The 12,125-nt window shown below is 33.4% G+C and overlaps 1 protein-coding gene across 6 annotated transcripts in view; it reads right to left on the bottom strand.

The window, feature by feature from the left end:
• Dgkb (diacylglycerol kinase beta) overlaps positions 1-12,125 on the bottom strand; it is a 549,587-nt gene that overhangs the window by 373,347 nt on the left and 164,115 nt on the right. For all 6 annotated transcript variants that reach the window (XM_048337833.1, XM_048337834.1, XM_048337835.1 and 3 more), the window contains one exon: positions 2,452-2,568. In XM_048337833.1, the coding sequence (XP_048193790.1) occupies positions 2,452-2,568 (117 nt within the window). The remainder of the gene's footprint in view (positions 1-2,451; positions 2,569-12,125) is intronic.

Below are 12,125 nucleotides of genomic sequence, written 5' to 3'. Positions count from 1 at the left end.
CAAACTAAAGCCACTAGCACAACAATGTCCATCGCAGCACAATTTGTCATAGCTAAAATATGGAACCAACCTAGATGCCCCTCTGTAGACGAATGGATCAGGAAAATGTGGTACATATACACAATGGAATTTTGTGGCTCTATCAGAAAAAATGACATTTCCCCATTTGTAAGGAAATGAAGGAACTTGGAAAAAATTATACTAAGTGAAGTGAGCCAGACCCAAAGAAACATGGACTCTATGGTTTCCCTCATAGGGAATAATTAGCACAGGTTTAGGCTAGTCACGGCAAAGGATCACAAGTGCCCAATATCTATGCCCTTATGAACACATAGATGATGCTAAGTAAAATGAACTTCATGTTATGGAAATGAGTGTTATATCACTATTGCAATTACTTTCAACATTCCATGTGAAACCGTAGCTTTTTTTTTTTTTTTATGATCCTCTGGTATCCCCTTCCTTTGGTTGTACCAGCGCTATCACTGCATCTCATCTGAGTACCCAGGATACTGTATATACTGGTATTAGAACTAGGGAAGTGAAATAGAATATCAAAATTGAGAGACAGAGGATAAAAAGACAAACGACTCCAAAAGCAATACTTACAAAAACATTTGGTGTAAACCAAGTGAACATCTCATGGGGTGAGAGGGAAAGGGGGAAGGGGGAGCAGGGGAAATGAGGGAGGAATAAAATAAAATAAAAAGAAAGTTTGAAGTCCAAATGCCAAATATAAAACATTTTGACTAAAAATATAATGCTACAAAGAGAAAAAACAAGAAATTGAGAGTATACAAGTTATAGTCTAGCTGAGATAAATATATAATTTTAACTCAAATTATGTAAAAAAGGATGGCAAAATGTCTGAATTTGTTACAAAACTTTTTACCATGGAATAAAATACATAACATCTAAGTAAGAGGGTCCTCATTCAAGCCTTAGCTTTCACAATGACTTCTGGTACGGTCATGGAAGACTTAATGTACTTCTGAGTATTGGAAATGTGAAGAGTAATTCATTCAATTCCATGTTTACTGGGTTGGTTAGATATGTATAAAATAGCACCACACTGCTTGGGTTGTAATAAGTATTAACAAATGATAATTCTCTCTCTTCAATATTGAGAAACATACCTTTGCACACGTAGAATACATGTGGATTTAAATATTAAGTTTTCCTTATTTGGTTGCTAGAAGTCAAAATCATTAGCAATTTAAACTGCTCAAGTTGCAAGTTGCTTATTAAATTCAAATGTTGATTTCACTAAACAAATTATAAGCTCACATAGTAAAATAATTTTTACTATCAATATTTTGAACAGATTTTATTATCTGAGACCTTCAATGTGACTACTAAACACATAAATATGACTTCCAAGAATTATAGCCTGGTATAGTCATTCATAATTGAGTTATATACATTTAAAATATTATTATATTTCAGAATTGTCTTTCACAGTTGAGTTTAATAATTCAAGATTTCCTATTTGCAATGCTTTTGGCTAAAATCAACTTCCTTATTATGAATATGTAATTCCTGATTAAAATTTCAATGAGATGTTCATGGTACTACAGAAGCCTTCGTAAGTATATACTATCTACACTTAACTTGTGTTTTCAGAATAAGAAATGTAACTAACAAAATCCATAATATAGATACACAGCATGTTGAAACCTGCTCCTAATGGAAGAAATAGTTAATTTAAGGAAAACATAGGTAGAAAAATAAGAAAGTCAGTGCACAATTCCGAATATTAAGTTAATTTTATTGACTTTTACTGGTAGAGTTAGAAATATAGGCAAATAAGTACAATATATTAATTCTATATAATAGCTCAAAATAAAAATGGAAAAATGGCATTTTAATATCAGAGATCACAGGAATAATTGCAGGTTTTAAAGGATAGAAAAAAGATTTTAGTGATTTAAGTTTACTTAGAAATATGTATGGTTTTAAATATTATTTAAAACTTTAAAAGATATAAGTTCCAATAAACATTTTGTCATTATTTATTTTATAAGAAAAGTATCTACCCAAATAGAGTTTGTTTCCATTTTTCTTTACAATCAAAGCAATTCTTCTGGAGAAGAAAAACAAATACAGAATGTACTTATGGAAAGACCAATGTAGAAATCTCTAACATATAAGTAGATAATAAGCATATATATTTAGGAATGAATCGCAAAACTTTCAAATTGACAAATGATTTTTTGCCAATTTGAGTTTAAATGTATTTGACACCATAAATGATTAATCTAACCAAAATGTCACTCTGTCAATCAACTGTGAGATAGACATCTTGATAAATTAGTAATGATCTTTCTGAAACAGTCTTGGGAGCTAATATAAACGTTAAATAAATGTGTTAATAGCTAAACATATGCCTTTCTCGGAATATAAAAGTAACACAAATGAAAACTTGTAAAATGTAGATTTAAGCAATTATACCTGAAGGCCTTGTCCATCCACTGTGACAGAATTGGCTCTCTGCATTTTGTTCTTGTCAGTCACTTTGTTTGGCTGCTGAGAGCTACCCTTTTCCTTTTTTACTGTTGATTGTCTTTCCTGTAAGAGAAAATAATATTTGTAAAAATTTTTAATTAAAAGGTGAAATGTTTTCAAATGAAGTACTAATAAAAATTTGTTTTCCGTTACTTTTGTATATGCTTATCAATTAAGAGTTGTACAAAGGAGTTTCAATTCAAGTCAGTTTATGAATACCAACAAATCATCAGTCACCACATCCATTATTCTCCTCATAGTCCCAGCCCTACCTAACCCCTCAATTTTCCTAGTTTCCTCTGCATATATATTCATTGAATATTATGACTGCACTCATGGTTCTAAATTTGTCTCAAGTTCTTAACATGTAATTTTTGGAGAATAGGAAAATTATATTCCTTTCAACTGGCTCAATAAGTATATTTGCATTATTGAAATATCTTAAAATGTGTCGGCTTTTTTTTTTTTTTACAATATGGCCTGCAGACCCTTTGAGAAACAGAAAACGTGATCTCACAAACTGAGTAGGGCAGTTAAATCTCTAGTTTGCTACTGCTAATGTTGGCTGTAGCATTTTAGTTTTATAAATGTCATATCATAGGTTTTGTTCATACTGAATTTGTGGATTACTAAAACTCCAAGAGACTTAAAATATAATCTCAAATAAATAAAGGTCTCTTTCCTTCTGTGTTTTTACAGTTGCTTGCTATAGGCTAAATGTGAGAGTTATGTCTTATTTTATTTTTTAATTTAATTTTATTATCAAAGTGATTTACAGAGGAGTTACAGTTACATACATAAGTTAGTGAGTATATTTCTTGTCATACTTATTACCCTCTCCCATATTCTTCCACTTTCCCTTCCCCCAGCCTGCCCCACCTCCACCAGTCAGTTGAATAGTTAATTTCCTACATATTGTCTTGTGAGTATTGCTATTGAATTGGTTTGCCCAATCTTTTGTCTCACCATTTTTATGTTTCTCCTTCCCTTCCCTAATTCAGTTAAATGTATATACAATACCCAGGGTACTGAAATGAAATACAAAAACAAAAGGGATAAAACATAGTAAAGAAAAAGAAATAAGTAGTTGTAAAAGGAGATGCCACATAACAAAGCAGTTTATGAATAAAATCCACCTTGATCAGTGTTGCCCCTTTCAACATCCCCATACCTCTTTCACTCAGTCTTTCCCTTACTTTTTAATTTGTGAATTCTTAACAGCATTTTTCCTCCCAAACTCCTTCAATTCATCTATTCCTAACCACTTGGCCCTACCTACCTCTTGGATGTACCCATTTCCTGGTGTTGATTTTGTTGGGCTTTAACTTTGAAAGATTATATTATTTGAGCTCTTTGTTCGCTTAATTCGTTTGAAATCACTTTTCCTATTCTCACTCTCTTCAATCTACTTTAATCACCAAATTCAATCACCTTTTTCTTGTAAAATTTATTTATTGTGATTATAAAGGTACAGAGGGGTTACATAAGTCAGATAGTCTTGGGGCTGGGAATATGGCCTAGTGGCAAGAGTGCTTGCCTCCTACACCTGAAGCTCTCCGTTCGATTCCCCAGCACCACATATATGGAAAACGGCCAGAAGGGGCGCTGTGGCTCAGGTGGCTAGCCGGTGGCAAGCCTTGAGCGGGAAGAAGCCAGGGACAATGCTCAGGCCCTGAGTCCAAGGCCCAGGACTGGCCAAAAAAAAAAAGTCAGATAGTCTTTCTTTCTGAACAATGTCAATACTACCCCTTCCTCACTCTCTCCCAGTTTTTCCCTCCTTTCCCCACTCACATGCTGTATGATTCATTGTCAACATAGTCCCTAGTATCACTGCTGCATTTTTCACCATTTCCCCCCATTTCTGTGCCCTCTCTTACCCTACTAATGAAAGATAAGTGAACAAATAAGACAAAAGTAAATGAAAACAAAAATAGTAATGAACAAAAAACCCTCTTGCTTCCGTTTCTTGGAGTTCATTTTGATAAACATTATTTCATATGGTCAAATGCACATAACTATTGTGTCTACATCATCCTCTCCTAAGAATATTCTCCAATGGTCTCAATCTGTAAATACATGCATACATACATACATACATACATACATACATATATATATATAACATCATGTTCCAATGTACTTTTTCTTTTTATCATTCAGTGTGTTTACTTGTAGATTTATAAGCAAATTCTAATTACAAGTGAGGGAAACCACACAACATCTGTTCATTTGGGTAATGCTTACTTCACTTAATATAATTTTTTCAAGTTTTTCCATTTCCTTTGGAAAGGTATAATATAATTCTTTCTCATAGGTGAGTAGAATTTTGTTCAATATCTTTGGCTATAAAAGAAATCCAAATCTATAAAGCACTGAGATTCCATCTTGCCTTTCTGAGAATGGCCATTATCAAGAAAACTAACAATGATAAATGTGGTGGGATATGGCCCAAAGGGAACTCTACTACAGTGTTAGTTGGAATGTAAACTTATGCAACTGCTATGGAAAGCAGTATGGAAGTTTTTCTTTTCTTTTCTTTTCTTTTTTTTTTTTCCAGTCCTGGAGCTTGAACTCAGGGCCTGAGTACAGTCCCTGGCTTCTTTTTGCTCAAGGCTAGCTAGCACTCTACCATTGGAGCCACAGTGCTAACTTCTGACTTTTTCTATATATGTGGTGCTGAGAATTGAACACAGGGCTTTATGCATGCTAGACAAGCACTCTACCACTAGGCCACATTCCCAGTCCCTGGAAGTTCTTAAAGAGAATAACTTCCCCAAAACCCAGCAATCCCACTTTCTGTGAGTTTATTCTACAGATTTATCCAATAAGGCCACACTAATGCTACCGGCACAACTATGCTCATTACAGCACTGTTTACCATCGACAAGATATGGAATCAACCCAAATGCCCCTCAGTGGATGAATGCATCCTACAAATTGTGGCAGAGATACACAATGGAATTCAATCAACTTTTATCCCCACTATTCCAGCTTTGATTCAAATCAACTTGCACCCTTCCTATCTGGCAACATCAAGTGGTCAGTCTTCATCTCCACACGTACAATTTGCCCCCACATTTTCCTTTCTATCTGCTCTCTTCCTACTTCATTTTCTGTTCCTTCACAGTCTCTTATACTTTGTCTTCCTCCATCTTTACAATGTGTGAAAAGGGTCGTCTTCTTTTGACTTGACTTCTTCAATGTCTATACTTGTTCAATGGGTAACTTCATGCTTCCCGATTCTTCAGCTCAAATTTATAAAGACTTACAAATGCGTAGCACCTTTTCAGAAATCATCCTAGAAACTTAACTCCTGTACACAAATGTTCTTTCTCCCTCTCCAGATGAATGTCTAAAATACACATCTGTCCTCAGATGACTGCTCACCAACAAATCAATTATTAGAGAATTCCTGTGAGCATTATTTTTTTCGGACTGTGATTATTGTAACCATCATCCAATGGATTGATATCCTTCCAAATCTACTCCTTATCATCATCAATTCTCAACACAACAATTTCAGTTCTTTTAACATTTAAGCAAAACATCCTCTGCATTCTTAACCACAACAACCATGCTTTTAGTTGAGGGCTTATGCCTCCATTCTGTGTTCTGCAGGGAAAATGGCCCTCTTTGCTGGGTTTGGTTCTGATATCAGGTTTCCAGCCAGTCATATAACAGAGATGCCTCTCTATTTCTTTTAATTTCCTTTTCAATAAAATTTATTACAACCTTAAGTATTATTTATATTATTATATGAATGTTATTTATATAATGCCAATGTTCTCATCTTGATTAAAATTCTATAAAGGAAGGGATTAAATAAGTAAAATTTGCATGGGTTATACTTTGAGATACTGTGAAAATATGTCAAAGTTGACTACTAATGTCAGTCCATGGATGCTTAATTTTAGCACTACCTATTTCTTGACACTTATTTGAATTTCCAAGTTTCTCCATTTTCATGTTAGGTTACATTGTAATTTTTTTTTTGATTAGGAAAGATGTTTTAACATAGCTAAATGTAAATCTTTCTTATGGTTCAGAAATCTTTAAGCAAAGAAACCTTAATCAATGTATTTAGTTTACTGTGTGATTTTGTGGTGCAAAAGCATGGAACATTTTATATGTGATGGATGAAAAGGGATCGTATACAAAGAATCTCAAGATTTAAGTTCCATAAAAAATGATATGTTTTCCTATTAGCATAATTTCTGGAAAAATATTGACTTTTTAATGAAAGCACCTTTTTTCTAAGCTTACATATTACAGTTTTATCAACAGATAACCTTAAACAGTATAAAGAATAAAATGAATAAATTATAAAGTGTCATTTGAAATCAGAAAGCTTGAGTTGAATCACATCTGTATTGTATATATTATGCAATCTGAGCTTCTTCTCATGTATAATCAAGGAAGCATTCTCAGAGTTTGGTACAGCTTAATCGAAAATGTATAAAGTCATGAAGTTGTTCCTCTATTAGAGCATGGCTCAATAAATGAAGCTTACAATGAATAATGTAAAATAATTTGGTTTCCCATCTGGGTGCTAATTTATATTGATATACAAACTGTTATGATTCCAAATAAATGTGTATGAAACCATTTTCATTATGTACAACAAGTACATGTTTAAATAAGTAAATCACAACATTTATATTAGAAAATGCATAAAATGTGTTTGGAGTAGAATAAAAAGCAACATATGTTGTTTATAAGTATAGAAGTATTTGGCCCCAGAATCTTTCAAAGTAGGTATGTAAAATTTGGAATCAAGGTTTTGTTACAAAAATAATGTAAAAGATGAACTTTAGCACAATTATTCTGCCATGGAATTCATTATTACTTAGAATTTAGTTCAAAAAATGTTTAGGCTAGAAAATCAAATAAAATTTTATTTGTTAGTCATGTTGAAACTTGGTAATTTTACCTGATTATGTCTATATAAAATAAGAAAACAATTAAGACCAGATTATGTATATATAAAATAAGAAAACAACTAAGACATGTAAGTATATGTTTGTAAAGAATCATTAAATCTTTATTGAATTAATTTTACCCCTGGCCATTCATAAACCTGGGAATTCATGTGTGGCAAGAATCATCAATTAGAAGACATGGGAATTGATAACTGGCTTTTTATTACTTCCAAGGATATGTACAACTGAGTAATCTACGGAGGAAAGTTAATGAATGCTTTAGGGTAAAAATTTGTAAAGAAATTGAAAGGCCAATTTTAAAACCTAAAATTGAGTTCTCATTTGGTAAGATGTTATTTTTGAACCAGAAAACCATGAGGAAGTGATACGCAATGAATTAAAGTTTTAAATTAAGATCAGGAATGTCGCAATTTTAGTGCATTTTCCTGTCACACACAAGTACTGGACTTTTATCTCCACCACTGCAAAATAAAACAAAATGCAATAAAATCTTCAACATATAAATCTTGAACTGTATTTTATCATATAATTTAGCATGCACACACACACACACACACACGGCAAACATTCTTTTCAACACATTTTTCTCAAAACACTTAGTGGTTGGTTTCTTGGGTTTGGGAAAAAACGGTAGTGGGTAGAATTAATGAAACTAGTCGTGCTGAAAACATTTAACTCAGGGGATACATATAATCATTTAATGTCTCTTGGCATTTTCTTATGCTCATTTATTAAAGTTTATCCCAACATGGATGTAAGAATCTGAGTTATTTACGATGTTATGTGAGAGCAACATAGTCAAGCAGGTGGGTAGTTGGATACATTCTCCTATTTTCACTCAGAAGACCGTTCCCTCTTTCCACTCACATGAGGGACTGAAAAGAAAAAGCAGGTTCATCGTTGAAAAATCTACTGTCAACAAGAATTACATTACCTACTCTGGGGTTAACTAACCCTGTCTGGCAAAGCTCTATTAGGATACATAAAGAAGTTGATTTGCAATGATAAAGTTTTAAAAGTTTCAGGAAGAGTCATCCAACATAATTTTTGCCATCTTTCAAAATGAAATTGCTAGGTAAATGACAGACAGCAATGCTCACCATTGAACCTACTATTACTGCTTTTTTTTTTTTTTAAATATTTTTTTCCTTTGGTCTCTAAAGCACAAAATAGTTTATATTGTTCAAATTAAGGCAAACTTCCTTCTGCCAGCTAAATTATCCTGGATATTAAGAGTTGGAAAATCATTGCTATAATCAATAGAAATTATTCAAACACTGAAAAGAATTACTTGAAAAAATCATGAAAGAATATAGGACCTACATGTACAAAGTAGAAAATGGTTATTGATGTTTGAGCATTTCCAAATATCAGCCATTTGAGTTTGCTATGCAGACACTTTAAATACTGAAGTCAGTGTTTTGTGATCCTTAGTCTCGACAAGTAGCACAACCGATCTTAACTGGGGAATATATTGTATTAGAACTCCAAAAGGATAATCATCATAATAAACAGAGAAGAAAAGCCAAAGAGACCATTCGCAGAAAGTAGAAAGAACAAGTAAATAAACTAAAGGACCTTGTTTTAAATATGTGCTCTAACATATATATGTTTTTCTGTATCATGCTGATTCTCAGAGGTAGAGTATTTGTACACTGGTGAAAACTCACTTCTCAAAAGAGTTGTTTACCAAGTACTTAAGCCTGCTGCTGTGGATCAATCACAAACTACAAGCAGCAAGTGATGATTACCCCAAACACTGGATTTGCTCCTTTTTTGTCCATTCTCAGCATGGGAGACAGACAACAGTAAAGCACCTGGATTGGTACAAAGCCACAAAGTGCTTTACTGTGAAGAGCATCTTGCTCACGGATCCAGGAACTTGCTTTCTTTGCCACAGCACAACTGACTAAGGAAAATGGGGCTCTTTCTGCCATTAGGGATGGACCACAAGAATCTCCCAGAAACCTGGGAATGTTAAGGGAAGATAGTATGGTCATAGTCACAATATTTAAAGTCACCCTGCCCACTCAAAACCCTCCTCCCCACCCCCCCAACCATTTCTCACAGTGCTCACAAAAGAGTTCAGAGAACTTAGCACTATAGCTTTAAATAGAATGAACTTACTATGAGATTTGAATATTTTACTGGCCAAGAGGAATAGATTCTTTTGAAAAATAGTAAAAGATCTAAATCTACCAAGAATTCTTTGAAATTGGCAGCAGAATTAATTATTGCTTAGCAAAATAATCTTGACCTATAAATATATTTTATGAAGTTTTAAGGATGAATATAATAATGATATATTAAAGTTAAAGATTTCAATTTTCTAATATATATGTGTGTATTAAAAAACAAAAGGAGTAATGTTGATCAACATGCATTGTACTCAAAAAGTGTCATATTAAATTGCTACCCCTTTGTACAGCTACTTACAAATAATAACAAAAACAAAAATTAAGAATGCAACCAAGGGAACCTGTGTCAACTCCAGGCTTCATTTCTTCTTCTGAACAAGTTTGAACAAGTTATTTACTATTGCTGTTTTGAATAAGTTCACTCATAAAATGAGAAGATTCAAGTAGGGTAAAATTGAGAAAACATAGGTAATTTACTGGCATAAAATGAGTACTCAATAAATGATACCAACTTATAAAATATAAATCAAATTTTTTATTTTAGTACCAGTGTGCTATTCGACTACAGTAGTAGTAGTAGTAGTAGTAGTAGACGTATTGAGTAGAATTGTAAAGAAGTATTTTGTTTACTGTAGATTATTTCCTTATTAAGTTACTATAAATAAGCATAATTAAGAAGATATTTTGTGTGTTTCTGGGAAGATGGGAAGTAATACAATAGTATACAAACCAATTTCTTTATGCATGCATGTACCTACATAAGTACATATGTATATGTGTGTGTGAGTGTGTGTGTGTGTGTGTGTGTGTGTGTGTGTGTGTTAAGTTGGTACTGAGATTTGACCTCTGGGACTTGTTTGTGCTCTTGGCTTTTTTCATTCAAACCTAGCACTCTATCACTTGAGCCCACATCCACTTCTAGTATTGTATTGATAAAATGGAGAAAAGAATCTCTCAGATGTGTCTGCCTTGGCTGGCTTTGAAGTTCAGTCTAAAGATTTCAGCCTCCCGATTAACTGGGATTTCCAACATGAGCCATTGCTGCCTGGTGAGAAGCTAGTTTTATGTCAAGATGGAATTGGTAACATAAGGGGATTCTTGGGGTCAGAGATATGAGGAAGAGTGATGAAGAGGGTGACAACCATAAACTGCAGTGTACCCCCAAAATTACATGTTGAATTGAAATACCTTAGTAGAACTGCTTAATGATAATAAAATGAATAAATATACAAAAAATAAAGTTCCTACAGAGGTTTCCCATTTCCTAAACTTAAACGCGAATTTAAGTACATGAGCCATATATCCAGGTTTCCACACATGATGTTTATTTAACCTTTCTCCTAGGTGATCCATACATCGATATGCACCACAAGATTTCTGCTAAAGAAATCCTGAGATGCATTCCATACCAAAGTAATTTAATTTTGAGTGTGCACAGCATATGGCAACTGTTACAAATAGTAGTGCTTTCATGTGTATTCTACACATATTATATTCTTATTACTCCAGTTTATGACTAGCCTCAATCATTTTTGTGTCCCTTTGTAAATCACACAACTGAATAAACTATTTGGGGTTGTTTGGAGAAGAACAATGAGACTTTCTATGTTATTATTAAATATTTTTATATTCCACTATAGTAGACATCAGTGGTACTTTCCCAAGCAGGCAGTTCCAATTTGAAGGAAAAGTTTATCATTTGGGCCTACCCTATAGAGATAATAGCAACTGACTGCAGAAATGTTTAGAACAATGTGGAGACTTTGATTCATTTTTTACAAAGGTAAACCTGATTTCATAGTTATTTCACAGAAATAACTGTTGTGGCAATGTTTACATTTATTTTCAAAGGAACAGAATGTCATTCTGTGGCTGTATTTTATTGCAATAACTTTCTGTGCATGGTGTGTTGTGTGATTAATGTAGATGCTCTCTTTTAAATGAGCACTTGGAATTAAGCAAAAGTTTCTCAACACACCCTTATTGAAAAGTCTATATTTATTGGCTTTGCATGCTTGAGTCTTTTTGGATTGTTTTTTTCAAAATATTTACATTTTAGCATAACAAATAGGAATGACACTTATTATTCTCCGAATATTTTGGATCACATGTTTTCTTGGATTCTTAATTTTTGTCACAAACCCCAATTGAGAATTCTTTAAGCCTGTTTCATCACTGAAAATTTAAAAAATCTTCAGTCTAACGCTCTCCCAACTGAGCTATCTTGGCATACTAAAGCCACCAGCACAACAAAGTTCATGGCAGCACTAATTGTCATAGCTAAAATATGGAACCAACCCAGATGCCCCTCAGTAGATGAGTGGATCAGGAAAATGTGGTACATATACACAATGGAATTTTATGCCTCTATCAGAAAAAATACATCGCCCCATTTGTAAGGAAATGGAAGGACTTGGAAAAAATTATACTAAGTGAAGTGAGCCAGACCCAAAGAATCATGGACTCTATGGTCTTCCTCATAGGGAATAATTAGTACAGGTTCAGGCTAGTCAAAGCAAAGGATCACAAGTGCCCAATAGCT

This window comes from Perognathus longimembris, chromosome 2, assembly GCF_023159225.1.
Source record: "Perognathus longimembris pacificus isolate PPM17 chromosome 2, ASM2315922v1, whole genome shotgun sequence".
Classification (NCBI taxonomy): Eukaryota; Metazoa; Chordata; class Mammalia; order Rodentia; family Heteromyidae; genus Perognathus; species Perognathus longimembris.
This window is presented reverse-complemented; position numbering and strand designations above follow the sequence as displayed.